The sequence below is a fragment of the Nipponia nippon genome, unplaced genomic scaffold (genome assembly GCF_047370975.1).
Source record: "Nipponia nippon isolate SJK-2023a ecotype South Korea unplaced genomic scaffold, ASM4737097v1 scaffold_8, whole genome shotgun sequence".
Lineage (NCBI taxonomy): Eukaryota > Metazoa > Chordata > Aves > Pelecaniformes > Threskiornithidae > Nipponia > Nipponia nippon.
In genome coordinates, this window is record NW_028262402.1 from 51,873,639 (window position 1) to 51,888,587 (window position 14,949).

The window sequence follows — 14,949 nt, forward strand, 5'->3', positions numbered from 1 at the left end:
TGCCCTCCATTTCAGTAGCCTAGTCCTTTGCTATCAATACTAGTGAAAATGCTTTCGTTTCTGTGGAAGCTATTCTTCATTAAATTGCAGTTCTGCTTGTGAAGACAGTACGCATTTGATGTCTCACTTTTCCCATACCATATTTTTTCTTTACAAGTATAAAGATGTTCCATTCTTGGTTACCAGCTATTTAATCTCACCCCAGTATCTGAAAGGTGAGGTCTCTTTCCTGGTACATGTTTGGTTGATGGTAATACAGATTGTGTAATTTCATTAAAATTCCAGAAAGGCTTGTATCGATGGTATTTGTGTTATCTTTATGTTAACTCATATGCAAGAAAGAGAAATTACAAGTTGGAGGAGTCAATGTGGCAGTTTCAAATATCAGTATTTACAAACTATCTCCATGGTGTGCAGATGTATGACAGCAGAGTTACTTTTTATATATGGCCATTCATGCTTGACTTAGAAGTGATAATTAGCCACCAGTAATTCAGTAATAAAGTCACAGACCCCAACCATCCCTCTAATGTACCTGCATTGCAGTGAGTCAAGTTAAGCTACAAATAAACATCCCATGATATCACTCCTTGGCTGTGGAGCACAGACATGAAACCAATATTAAATCTGGCCACAACACAGGCTTGGCTTCACATGATTTCTAGCACTCAGGGCTCAGGTTACTCTGAGATGGCATTTGTATGTTCCTTGTTACTTCTGTATAATTGCTGAAAAAACATTAAGATAGCAAAATGCTTGTCACCTGAATCTTAACTGTAGGAACATATTTTCACAGTAAATGAAATGAGCTATGGATGGCATCTGTCAGATTTTATAGGCTATCTTGACAAACAGAAGTCTGCCTCTGAATCTTGGTGATTGGCCCTAAATATTTCTAAAGTGAGCCTTCAATTGTATAGTCCAATGTGACTTTTATAATTAATGGAAGGTCATATGCTAGTTTTCAACAGATCTAGCTGTAGAAGTTTGCCATAATAGGAAGTTGTTACCAAAGGAAGATAACCTTCCTTTTATATTTATGCCAGCTAATTAAAACTAAAAGTATTTTTATAAATTGTAAATTGCACCTGAGCAGATGGCCAGCTTGCTTTCACGGAAGGTCAAGAAGGACTAAGAAAAAGTTCTGAGTCGTCTCTGATGCCTGTTGTCCCTTGGACTGCTTTTATTTCCACATCTAATTCAACCAGTGATTTTGATGAATTCTGGTTTATAGGAAATATCTTTTAAATTCTAATAAAAGAAATCATGATACTGCATAATCTATTAGCCTCATAATTACCTGCATTATCTTCGTTTTTATGGGCTTGTTACTGTGATCTCTTGAGGATCCTCATGAGGCTCTGAGTACCCTCAGTCTCTAGCAAAGCTGCACTGGAATTCGCAGCATTCAACGACTTCTATAGACACTCAGCACCTTGTTGAACTGAGATCACTTTTTTTGGTTTGGAAACAGTTTTGTGACTGTTCCAGTTGCTATTTCTGTGGATGTCTTTGTAGCTAGGGAGGTACTTGAACTTAATATAGCAATTGTTCCAATGGTGGCTCATGCCAAAACAAAAATATTCACCTAAAATATGTTGCGTGTTAAAACTTTATAAAATAACATGCTTATGTTACTGAAACATTTTAAATTTCAGGATCACTTAGATGAATTGCTAATAGCACTGGAAGATAAGTCAATGAAGATTGAAGAGTTCGTGAGTGATATTGAATCACTATTTAATTCTGTTGAGGTAAGTCCAGTGTTTTATTGCATTAGTTTTCTTTCCCTCTACAAAATTACTTCTAAGATATGCTCGCCTTGTTTTGTAGCGTCATTGCTTCCACTAAAACGGGCTGTTTCTCCAGTCCTCAAACTGACCTCTGCCACTGCAAGGAAGGTGTTAACTTTCAGGGAATAAAAAGATTGGGTTTTTTGCACATTATTGCAAAGTGGAATATGTGACTGTAAAGCACTGGAGGAAAAAGTTCCCTTAATTTTGTTTATGCTTATAGAAAGCTCACACTGTTTGTGTCTTTATTTAGAATTGTATGTGAAGCATCTAAATGAGTTGCCCAGTGTCTTAACTTCTTAATGCCCAAGTTCTTAAGTCTTGAGGACTGTATTAATTTCAGTTGAAAGTATGGATTTTTAGCTATTTTGTAGTCAGACTTCCCATCTCAATGCTTAAATATGGAAGTTTAATTTTAAACACTAAGGGAAAAAAAAATCTGCCATTATTTTTAATGTATTTCTCTAGTGTTATTTCTCCCAGATGAGCTTGCTTACAGAAATAAAGTTCTCTTGCTGTCAGGATGCCAGGAGCCTGGGGGATGGCTCATATATGTGTAATTGACAGTTCCTGTGTATTCATTAAATGTTGTAATTTTATTCTGCAGATCAATTTACATCTGTTTTTACTTTGCAGGAAAACTATAAGAAAAATGCAGAGTTATTGGAAAAGCAGAATGAAAAGATGCTTAAGAAAGTGGTAGCACAATATGATGAGAAATCAGAGAACTTTGAGGAAGTGAAGAAGATGAAAATGGAGTACCTGTATGAGCAGATGGTTAACTTCCAGCAAACTGTTGATTCAGCAAAAGAAACTTTGGAGATAACAGTAAAAGAAATGGAAGAACTCGATGGATTTGTTTTCCTAAGTGTAAGTAAAAAATGGTTTGCATACTGTAGCTTTTATGATGCTAGTTAGGAAAGCACTTATACAGTACTTAGGCCAAGAATGAGTTATTTACCTTACTTTTTTTTTTTTAAGATAGCTAAGTCCTGCAAGCTCAGCTATTCCACTCTGAAACTGCTAAATCATTTGCTTTTGTCATGTGAATCCTCAGAGAGAATTGCAAAGATGATGCATAGGATGAAAACATGCCTTACGCCATTAAAATGGTTCAGTTCTGTTTTGTTTTGTGAAGAGAAGGCTAAGGGACACTTAGATAATTTATCTAGAATTAATTATCCACTGAGGAGTTAGAAATGTTATAGTAAAAAGTACTTTACTGTATGAGAAATAAAGGTGAAACAAGAAAGTGTAATTGAAAATTATCTAATCTGGAAGCAGAGTTGTTGAGTTGTGGTGGGTTTTGTTGTTTGTTTTTTTTTTTTTTAAATGAGCAGATACAGACAGTAGTTATGCACTAAAATTACTGAGGCTGTGATATATGTTTATTGCTGAGAAACAGTGAACAGCTGTGTAGTGCTTAGTTGCTGGCCAGGGTTGAACCACGGCAATGGGCTAGATTTAGGAATGTGCATGTGAGGTGCATGTCTGTAATCATCCTTTCTGGATGTAAAAAACATCCTTTGTGAATCTTCATGACTTGAGTTACCTAGCTCGTACAGTCGGCAGTTGTAAGCTGATGTCAGAAGGTCTTGCAGGTTAATCATTAACAGTCTGGGTCCTCCAAGATTGTTCTTGTGCTGCAAGACTTGTCCATAAGTGAGCTGTGACACTTTCTCCTTTATAGAAGTATATCAGCAGGACAATAATCTTGTACCATTATGGAATTAGCATGTAGTCTGGAAGTTGCAGAGAAACTATCCTGGGATGCAAGAAATGAAAAGTTCAAATTAAAGACTAAAGACTGATCATTCATGCAAAATAAAACAGCTTTCCAAATACAAGCCCCCAGCCCATATACCAGCAGTTATGGAAATGCAATATTTGGCTTTCTTCCCTGCTGCAAGCTACGCAATGCCTTAGTAGAAACATAGAATCACAGAACCATAGAATCATTTAGGTTGGAAAAGACCTTTAAGGTCATCAAGTCCAACCATTAACCTAGCACTGCCAAGTCCACCACTAAACCATGTCCCTAAGCACCACATCTACATGCCTTTTAAATACCTCCAAGGATGGAGACTCAACCACTTCCCTGGGCAGGCTGTTCCAGTGCTTGACTACCCTTTCAGTGAAGAAATTTTTCCTAATATCCAACCTAAAGCTGCCCTGGCGCAACTTGAGGTGATTTCCTCTCATCCTGTCACTTTTTACTTGGAGAACAGACTGACCCCCACCTCGCTGCAACCTCCTTTCAGGTAGTTGTAGAGAGCAATAAGGTCACCCCTCAGTCTCCTCCAAACTAAACAACGCCAGCTCTCTCAGCCGCTCCTCACAGGACTTGTGCTCCAGACCCTTCACCAGCTTCATCGCCCTTCTTTGGACACGTTCCAGCACCTCAATGTCCTTCTTGGAGTGAGGGGCCCAAAACTGAACACAGTATTGGAGGTGCAGCCTCACCAGTGCCAAGTAGAAGGGGACAATCACTTCCCTAGTCCTGCTGGCTGTGCTATTTCTGACACAAGCCAGGATGCTATTGGCCTTCTTGGCCACCTGGACACACTGCTGGCTCATGTTCAGCCGGCTGTTGACCAGCACCCCCAGGTCCTTTTCCGCCAGGCAGCTCTCCAGCCACTCCTCCCCACGCCTGTAGCGTTGCATGGGGTTGTTGTGACCCAAGTGCAGTATACTGTAACCAAGTGAATGCCATGGGAGATGATTGGCTATTTTGGGATGGATGAGAAATATATTTTATTTTCCTGAACTTTGTGAGGTGCTGGATCAGTGCTTTCACAAAAAGATAACTTTGTAATCTGAAAATCTTTCGTGGGGTGGGAAAATTATTAGATTCCCTGCCCCTTTCTGTTAGTGATAGAGGACAGGAACTTTTCTGTTCATGAGTCAGGAAATGTTAGCTGCAGATTCATGGATCACGGGAGAAGCTCTCACTCCATAAGTACAAATCTCATGCAGGTTCTAGTAACCAGAAGTTATGAAGGAGATTTCAGCCAGAATTTGGATTTAAGTGTTCTTAATGTGCCAGTGATTTCTTTCTGTGAAAGCCTTGGTTTAAGAAACTATTTGACTGTGCTCTGGTCCTTAAACATGCATATTGAATCCTGACCCCTCAGGAGTTTGAAACCAGATTTAGACTCTAATAGCCTGCTGAGACAGAGCCTTGAAGTGGAATATTCTTAGGGACCCAAATTCTCTGCTGGTGTAAATGGACAGCATCCCAGACAACATCAAGTCAATAAAGCCATGTGTATTTTATGTGTGTGGAGAGTAGCAAGGCTGTTAGATGAGTGGTTCTTCAACATTTTCAGGGTTTTGAAAACTGTTAATACATTTCTTTTTTTCTTCCTTTAGTCATCTAAAGAATTGAATAAAAGGTATATGAAGTATGGGTTAAGTGCACCGTAGTGACTACTAGGCCTAGCATGCTGGATGCTTCATTTAGTATTTGCAAGCTTTGAAAACACACTGCTAATATTCATAGCTACTTTTATAAACCTTGCAAATAATGAAATTAAGATGTTTTATACTTGTTGCTGTAACTGACTGGTTTTGAAGTGTTTTGCATGTGTTCTGTAATATATCAGTTAAACAAGTAGCATTTTAAAATTTCAGCTTAATTTTAAATCTCTACATAGACATTTTTAAACAGATATTCCTTGTAGTTATTATTATACATGCATATACTAAAAAAACATTTTGACCATGCTTCCATCTCTTAGACATCACTGGTACGTTCTTTTTTCACTAGTCTGGTTTTGTATTATCTGGTCTCTGAAAGGTTATAATGCAGAGTGTCACTCACATGACTGGGGTTGTTGGGCTATATTTCTGAACACAATTTCAGAAAAAATGAGATTAAGTAGCTTTCAAAAGCTTACCAGGAGACTATGGGCTGATGCTTTCTCGTGACTCTTCATCAACACCGCCTGATTCAGGATGCACCAGAGGGCTGTTGCCTCATCACAGCTGCATCCTGCCCCGCCTGCACATACCAGTAAATACATGCAATTGCAAACAGTTCTCTGCCATGTGTGATTTCCTCAAGGGAAGAAGAGTAATTTTGGTGAGACCTATCCTTTATGAGAGAAGTGTTCAATTAGAAGCCTGTATTCCCCCTATAAATTTTCCAAGGTGAACTACAAATATTCAGACAGACTGGCTGCGGGCTTCTCCTATGCAATCTCCCAAACCTGCTTTCCCCACACCACCACCACTGGCTTTGCCCAAAGGGCCTGGGTGTTGCGTGGTGCATATCAAACATACCCTTGTCAGTGCTACCTCAGTCATCACAGCGATATACATGCTGACACATGTTGATGGACTGGGGTATAACAACGACACGAGGGTTCCAGTTTGCCATCAAATTACAACTCCAGGAGAGTGGTCTGAAAAGAATGTGCCAAACACCCCTTTGTGGTTCCCATTAATCTGCAGAATTAGGACTATATATTTGGACTCCCCCGTTCTAAGTCAAAATGTGTCAGTCTGGCCACATATCTGCATGTAGTTTATTGCATAAGAACAGAGCAGGTATAACATGATGAAACAATTTTCCAAGGCTTTCTGTATACTTGATCTTTATTTTTTTAACTTACACACTAAATTTAAAGTTTATTCTTTTTTGTGCATGGGTGTGGTTATTACTTTGATAATACCTGACTTGCTAAAAAAGGTTAAGAACAAGTCTATATAACAATGCATATTTTTCTAAAGAAACTATATTTCATATTTCTTGTGCTTTGTTAAGATTATGCATAATTAACTACTTTTGTGACTGAAAAAAAGAAAAGGAAAAAGGTAAAATTCAATTGCCTTGAAAAAAAATGTCTTTCATTTCCTTGAAGTTGCTTCTCCCTCAGAGTTAAAAATATGTTGGGTTTTTTCCTATAATGAACTCAGCAAATATGGGCTAATTAAGTGGAATCCATCTTCCTTCTCATGTTTTTTTTTGCTTGCCACAAGCAGCTGCTTTACATCTCTGGAGTCAGCTGCTGTAGTTTAGCTCTAAGATTTGCAACCTTTAAAGGCACTGCGTTAGTAAGCCCAAACTCCTGTGCTCTTGGGAGTCTTGCTATGAACTTCACGTCCTCATGTTCTCACAGGTCAGGTGTATACAGACTGTGTGCACTCTCTCTGCACTCCTGATCTGAAATCGCAGTATGCTCTAAATGTTCAGTATTAGGGAAACAGCTTCTCCTTGCATGTCGTCGTCAAGTTCGTGGGAAATATTTAGAGAAGCATATGTTGCATGGTCTTTTCTTCTGGCCTTTGGAAACCGTGTGGTGCCACAAGGGATTTTTACAGCTATCTGTTTTCTTCCAAATAGGTTACTTTCTGCAATGGATACTACTCTCTCTTTAGAAAAGGTGCCCAGTGCTTTTTCACTGTTTGAGCACTATGCGGACAGTCCAGGACAAAGCAACCAGCACTCCTTAAAACATGTGGCTGGTAAGCGTCTCTGAATATCATCTTTACAAAAGCTAATGTTTTGGCAATGCTTTGGAAATTTTATGAAGCTAAAAACAGAATCTATTTGAGAAGTATAAATTTGCAAACCATTTAATTAGCAATCAGAGTTGAATGTAAAATGAAGTCTAATTGTGCACAAGTGTTTGGCTTATAGTAGGACACTAAGATGAGCAACAGTGGGAAAAGTGCTAAAGTGTAGGATTCTTGCATCATTTAAGATATCTGTACCTCAGACTAGCAGAAGGTCTCTACCTGTAAATCTCCCAGGGCTAAAGAAATTGCTGTTCCCTTGCAGGTAGGGACAGAAGAGGCAATCAAAGGGTCTCCTGAGCTTTCTTCCTCCAGGGGGGGCAGCCCTAGCATTGCTGGCGTGAGGAGGAGAGCAGGGGGCTGGCTGATGGCTGAGGTCCCTGGGCTTGTGCCAAGTGAATGGAGGCAACTGAAATCCCCACAGGATGTGAAGGGAAAGTGGTTAACTGTAGCTGGAAACAGCCTCTGCTGCAGAGGGCAGCGTTGAAAGTTGCACATGATAAAGGGGTTTATTCATCTCTATCTGATATTTCATATCCTGTAAATAGCCTGCCTGTGTGGGCTTTCTGCTCTGCCTGTACATATCCGTATAGAAATTATCCAGATCTAAACAACTGTCAATGAAGAGTTTGTCAGCACCAATTTGTGGATTCATTTTCCTCATAACAGGGCCTCACTCCAGTGCTGCTGTCTCAAGAGAAGGTTTGTTTTGGGAACTTGCATCTCACTGCCATGCTTCGTGAACTCCCATTTACCATCATGTGCACCACCGCTGTCGTAGTCACTCTCCGGCTTTTCAAGTGATGCATCTTTCTCATGTGTTTGGTCCCTGAGTATGGGAACTAGAGCATCAATTTCCCTAAGGTGCTTTGTTTCCTGGCTGGATTTTCAGGTGCCACATGGGACAGCGGAGAAGTGCTGTCCTACAGAGACTCCCCGGTGTCTAATAAGACCCAAGTGCACTCAGCAGTGTCACTGTAGGGAGATAGTGTCTCTTCTCCACACCACTACTTTTATTAGACCCAGAGGAACTGAATATCTCTGAGACCTTAACTTCCTTGTCAGATTGTCAGACGCCTTGTCTGGGGTCCTCAGTACAAGAAGGACACGGACCTGTGGAGAGAGTCCAGAGAAGGACCACAAAAATGATGAGAGGGATGGAGCACGTCTACTGTGAGGAAAGGCTGAAAGAGCTGGGGTTGTTCAGCCTGGAGAAGAGAAGGCTGTGGGATGACCTTGTTGCAGCCTTTCAGTACTTAAAGGGGGCTTAGAAGAAAGATGGGGACAGACTTTGTAGCAGGGCCAGTAGCGATAAGACAAGGGTAATTGTTTTAAACTAAAAGAGGGTAGATTCAGACTGGATATAAGGACGAAATTTTTTACAATGAGGGTAGTGAAACACTGGAACGGGTTGCCCAGAGAAGTTGAGGATGCCCCATCCTTGGAAACATTCAAGGCCAGGCTGGACAGGCCTCTGAGCAACCTGATCTAGTTGTAGATGTCCCTGCCAATTGCAGGGGGGATGGACTAGATGACCTTTAAAGGTCCCCTCCATCCCAAAGCATTCTATGAAATTACATCACACAAGTGTTTGAGAGCTTGTCACTTTACATGTCTAATCTGCTATGATTTGTATGAATTTGCCTGTGGCATTCAAAGCTTCACAGGTGAAGTTGGACAGGCACTTGTGCATGCAGCGTTATCTCAGCCTCATTTCTTTAGGAAGTCAGATAAAAAGATCTTTTTTGTAACCCACTCTCAGACAGAGTTAACTTAGTGGTGTAAATGTGCTATGTGTCTTGGTTCAGTTCCTAAACTCCCTCTTGCAGTCCCACAGGTGCAACCATTCTTTCCTCCTGGGCTGCTACCTACTGGCAAGGTCATCCAGGAGGACAGAGCCATTTTGTCATGCTGTATTTCCTTTTCCCACAAGTCACTCCAACATGTTTTTCCTCAAACCACTGAGATCTGCTTTTCGGTTTGATTTGCATTAAGTACTGTATTTGCTGAACACCAAATGACTCCCGACCAGCTTGCTTTGACAAGCTGGAAATGAATGGCTATCCACTAGCAAGCAACCTTCAAAGCTCCTTATTCTTTATACTTTCTTTTCTTTCTCTTTCTAAAACACCCAGTTTTCTTTTTTCATTTCCACTACCAAGTATTTCAGTTGTTATTGTGATTTTTACTTTGGTGAGCAGTAGACAAAATATGTTTTGTTTTCAAGATTACACCCTTCCTGAATTAAAATAGAGGTAAATGCCTCCATGAAACTTTATTTGGAATTGAACACCTTGAGTACATCATTTATCACATAGTGGAGGCAAATGTCAGACACTCTCAGAATTTTTTTTTGACTGCAGCCATTCAATGAAATAGATGTGAATTTGCCATGTTTCTCCAATCCACATATTTTTCCTTCAGAAAGTATAGTCTTTTATGGAACAATTTCACAGAACTTTATTTTCACCACTTCAGAAACATCTTTCCTTCAAAACGCCCTCCATTTCCAAATTTTCCATATCCACTAATGAAAAGGCCTTTTCCATCAAATTCTTCCTCCTTTCACATAAATCACCCCATTAACAAATGCATAAGCATGAAAAACCCTTGCAGCATGACATTGAGCATACTGCAACCCAGGCTGTGCCACAAGAAGAGTGGGTAAAATTTAAAAATTGAAGAAGAATTTCCAAAGCCTGTCATGAGTCCTGCCCTTTTATACCAGAAGGTGAGGACCTTTGCTGATTGTAACAATCTTCTATTAAAGTCACAGAGGAATGTAACTGCTTTCCTTCTTCAAGTCTAAAAAGCCAAAGAAATGTTATTTCTCATTACAATGGAAAGGGGTAAATATCCATGAAATATTTGGGATTATTATTTTTTCTCCTGGGGGCCATGGAGACTAGGTAGCATGAAGGAAAATCTTCCTTATACCATAGCACTTCAATGAAAACTGAACTGATAAGAAAATGTCACACTTTTCCGTTGAAAAATATGATTTAGTCAAACTTGTGGTACAAATATCTCATTTCTTTGACTAAAATTCATTTTAAAATGGGCCAGCACTTTGATAACACATAGATGTTCTGTTTCTGAAGAGAACAGTTAAACTTCTTGCTTTGAAATTTCTTCCTTTCAAAAGTTTGTTTCATATTATGCGACAGAAAATTAGAAATCAAATGTTTCTCAATGTTAACAAACTGAACTTTGATCTATAACTTCCAGAAGTTTCATTCATTAAGCTAGCTTCTGTTCCGATTTGGCATAATAATAAATCTTGCAGTTGTGGGGTTTCTGTGATCATAAATAGCAGTTTCTAGGCAACTTCACAGGAAAAAAAAAGCTGTTTTCCCCACTGGGTCCACTGAAAGGAAGTCTTTTCCTAAAGATGATCAATTTTTAAATTGATCAACTCTAGATGCAGTCAAAAGATAAAATGCAGATTGTTTTTAGCAATGCAAAGGATAATTTTTTTTTCAATGGGAAGCAGATGTAATCCTACTGTACTGCTAGCTCTCTGTATAAATCATAAGGAAACAGCCAGCATCTGCATTTGCCTTTTTCATGCCACAGGGGATCATCATCATTACTGTGAAGATAACTGAAAAAAAGCAAAAGCTTTCTGCTGAGATTCTAAGAGAATTCATGCAATATGGAAATTTACTGGATGAAGAAATAGAACCATGTATTTTCGTTCCCTGCAATCATTTTAACAATGAACATCTTTTGGGGCTTTTTGCTTCTTTCTTTCCCCTCCCTCTCTTTTAAGCCGTAATCGTAGAGGGGAACAATATCTCATCAGGGATGGATCTGTGCCGATCAGGAGACAAAGTTTATATGAAATTTGGGGAACCTCGGAGGTCTTTGAAGCACTCTTTGTGAAGGATGCTCTTGGTTGTCCCATGAGGTTCAGGTGCTTTGGCAGAGCTTGGGTTCACCTGCACACGCAGGATCCTCTGTCCACTCGGTCTGTGGGGAAAATGACCATGCCAGGCAGGAGCACCTGGTAATGCACCTTCAGTAGGAGTTCACCTTTGGGCAGGGGTGGACCCAAGGCTGCAGGGAGCTTCCCACTCCCCAGGCTGTTAGTGCGGGAGCTCTGAGCCTTCCTTTACCTAAAGCACATCTGTGCTTCTGTAAATCTCAGTGGATTTGACACACTGCATGAATCCCTTCCTGGTGTGGCAGGTCCTTTCCCCTGCCCACCTCTCTGGAATCAGCTACACACATATGTCTCTGGAGGAAACTTTCTTCTTCTGCAAGCTCCCTCTCACTATCAGTGAACTATCCCATGCTGTTTGCTACAAAGAAATGCTTTCCGTCTCCACTTTCATGAGCATCCTCTTCATAGGGTGTCCTCTCCTCTGGTGCCTGTGCTGCAGTGCAAGGTCAAGTAATGGAGAAGGCGGTCACCCAAAGGAGCCTGGGTTAGGCTTCAGGGTCTTCTGGCCTTTCTGAGGAGGTGGCCTGAAGTTATCAGGAATCTCTTGGGGTTTCATCAGCATGTATACCTCAAAGTGGAGCACAGAGCTGGAGAGCTCTCCCTGTGACTGAAAGGAGCAGGTCTCCTGGGGAAAGGAGAAGGATCGCTGGAGTTGTGTGACAGCTCTGCGTGTCCAGGATTGCCACAGCCCTGGGAGCACGAGCAGCTGTGCCATGACTCATCTGTGTGATGGTCCTGCCCCATAGGGATGGACCCCAAGAGCTGGGCAGGGCGTGGGCACATGCATTGCGCTGGGTTCAGGTGGTCCCAGTACTAGAACTGGATCTTATTTTGCCCAGACCGTGAGGGAAATGGACAGATTCCAACGGCAAGCAATTAACTTTTCTAGTTCCTAGTTTAGGATGACCTATTGCTCTAAAACTGCACCACTATTATCCATATTTCATGTACTTGCTGTACTTGTTCTGTGGAAATAAGCAACCAGAGTGAAAATAAGCAACCGGGCTGCCTCACAAACCTGTAGATAATTTGGCTGAAAATACAGGAGTGTGAATAACAACGGGAAACTTTCCTCTCAGTCCCACAGACACCGACTGTTGTACCTCAGGAACCAAATTCGGCCACCAGCACCTCCATTGCCGTTTACTGGGCTGTGAACGATGGGGACGCCATTGACTGCTTCCAGGTCTACTGTATGGAGGAGCCACAAGCCAGCAAAGATGCAGGTGGTGCGTAAGGTCTTGCCTTCATGATGGCAGGAGTCCTTTCTGCTCTGGTCTGGGGTCACCAGAAGGGAGGCCAAAGCGCAGGGGAGGGCCCAGGATGCAGAAAGAAGAGGGGCTGTGAAGACATCGTGTGTAGGACTAAGGATGGGTAATGGTGGAGGAAAGTGTGAGGTATATGCCATTCCTTCTCCTCCCCTTTGTCCCTCAAAATGCAAGATAAATATCATTGTCTGTAAAGTGCAGAGCAGTTGCTGGCAGAGAAGCAGCAACATCCTTGTTGAGGTGCACTTTAATTAAGTAGCCTGACCTTCAGAGAGAATGTGCCCATGCTGGCCTGTGGGTACTCATGGGGACTGCAGATAGAGCTTCCAAAGGGACAGGCTTCATTAAGTTTTTACGGCCCTGCATGTATTTTGGAAATGTGTCCTAATAGAAAAAATGACAGGAAAAGATAATCAGTATGTCCACAGTATTTGCACACGTAGACAAAGATTTTTTTTCAAAATTACATTAAAATATTTCAGATCTTAAATATGAGATTGAGAAAAGAGGATCGAAATGCTCATTCATTAAAAAGCTCAGACTGATCATAAAGTCACTTTAAGCAACTGGGCTCTGCACAAATCCACATGTGCCTATGTGTATGTGGGTGCATGTGTGTGCATGCTAAAGGATGCTAAGGGCTTTTTATAATAGCTGATTTATAGCTCAGGGCTATAAAGTCCATTATGAGAAACGGTTACATTATAGAGTGGTAAAACCAGGGTTGACAGCTGCGGATTGTATGTCCCAAATTTCCAGCCTAGTCCTCAGTAGGACTGAGGGCCATAATCTCCCCTTGCCATCAATGGGGTTTGAGTGCATTCAACTCAAGGGCACATCAGAAACTTTCTGTCAAAACTAAGTCAGCATAAAATATGGAGATCTTGGCTAGTAATTCTTTCTGGATTTTTTTAATTGACTGGATTTTACATGTTAGTCGAGAGGTACAATCGTAGGCCCTGCCAGTGCAACACGTGAGTGTGACATCCCGTGCATGTGTGTGTTTCTCCTAGCTTTGGTGGAAGAGTACAGAGTGACGGTAAAGGAGAGCCACTGCATTTTGGAGGACCTGGAACCGGATCACTGCTACAGTGTGTGGGTCATGGCTGTGAATGGCACAGGCTGTAGCTTACCCAGTGAAAAAGCCATTTTTAAAACGGGTATGTACATACTTTGGCATTTAATTATTATTTTGGCATTTGATTATTATAAGCTTCAAGTCCTTAGACCAATTCTAGTCTATAGTGTTACTGAAAGAGAAGCAACTGCTTCATTTAGCCCATCTGGCAGATAGACGGCAACTCCTGGTCATTTCCCTTTTTGCTGAGAGATAGCGGCATAATTACTTCTGGGAGGAAACTTGAAGGCATTCAGATTTGAAGATGATTCCAGGCTTGTGACTGGGGCGTTGGGGCAGCATGTGATTCATTTCTCTTCTGCGTACGCTGCAATGCTCTGGGGCAGCTTTGGGAAAGCCACCCGGCTGCTCCCTGCTGCTGCCGCTTCTCCTGTGGAAAATGAGGCAATGGCTGTGTTTTTTTGCCTCTCTGCCATCCTCCCAAATACATCTGTGCTGCATTGATTTAAATAATTAACTTTTCAGGGGAAGGCCTGCTTTACCGAGGTTACATGCTGTGTCTAGCTCAGTGGGATACAAATCTCAGGTGTGGCTGAGAGGATCTGCTGCTGTTTAAGTGTTGTAAATTGAGTAATTAGATGAGTATTGTTTATGAGCTTCATTTGACGGATTAATTTTTCTGAGCTTTAATTTCTTTAATAATTTGTATTGACAAAACTATTGCTTCTTGAATTATGACCAAGGTGAAGCATATTGTGTCTGAGGCCTTCTTGCCAGACAATTTTTTTAGTGCTACAGGATAAAAGCAATCATTCCATTCTTGCAGTCACAAAATACAGACAAGGGTATTTAGCAATTTCGTAATCAAATAACTCTGTACAACGCTGAATGTATTGTTGAAATCACTTAGCAACAACCACAGCTTCAAGCCTTTTCCTTAATCCACTAGACTTCAAATTTGTTGATAATTCTCCTTGATATTCAATTTGCTATTCATATTTTTAGCAAAGATGATTTTCCAGAGAATTCAAAGTAGAAATTCAAATTTTATGGCCTCAGCGAGGTAACTGGGAGCATGGTGCAGAATTCCTTCAAAATGGCCAAATAATAATGAGTTATTACTAGCTAATAAATCATAACTTTAAAGACGGTTCTCGCCTCTCTGAAGCTGTTATTTTTAAGAACTGTCTTTGCCTTTTGGCATCAGGCTCACCATTCTTTTTCCCAAAACTGAAGCCTTCTGAAGAAGTTGATTTCCTCGATTCTTTGATGCCTTCCTTTGTCCTGTTTCTTTAAGAAAACAAATAAACTAGGTCAAATAAAGGCTCAATAAACACCTTCCCT

At 40.9% G+C, this 14,949-nt stretch overlaps 1 protein-coding gene across 4 annotated transcripts in view; it reads left to right on the forward strand.

Moving 5' to 3' along the window:
• The window catches only part of CMYA5 (cardiomyopathy associated 5), a 54,550-nt gene that overhangs the window by 22,265 nt on the left and 17,336 nt on the right, over positions 1 to 14,949 (forward strand). The window contains exons 3-9 of one of the 4 annotated variants that reach the window (XM_087741700.1): positions 1,659 to 1,754; positions 2,430 to 2,663; positions 5,166 to 5,188; positions 7,141 to 7,262; positions 7,983 to 8,015; positions 12,339 to 12,488; positions 13,541 to 13,687. In XM_087741700.1, the coding sequence (XP_087597826.1) occupies positions 1,659 to 1,754; positions 2,430 to 2,663; positions 5,166 to 5,188; positions 7,141 to 7,262; positions 7,983 to 8,015; positions 12,339 to 12,488; positions 13,541 to 13,687 (805 nt within the window). Of the gene's footprint in view, positions 1 to 1,658; positions 1,755 to 2,429; positions 2,664 to 5,165; positions 5,189 to 7,140; positions 7,263 to 7,982; positions 8,016 to 12,338; positions 12,489 to 13,540; positions 13,688 to 14,949 lie in introns of those variants that run through there. The other 3 variants (XM_087741701.1, XR_015700961.1, XR_015700960.1) reach the window with 3 other exon arrangements.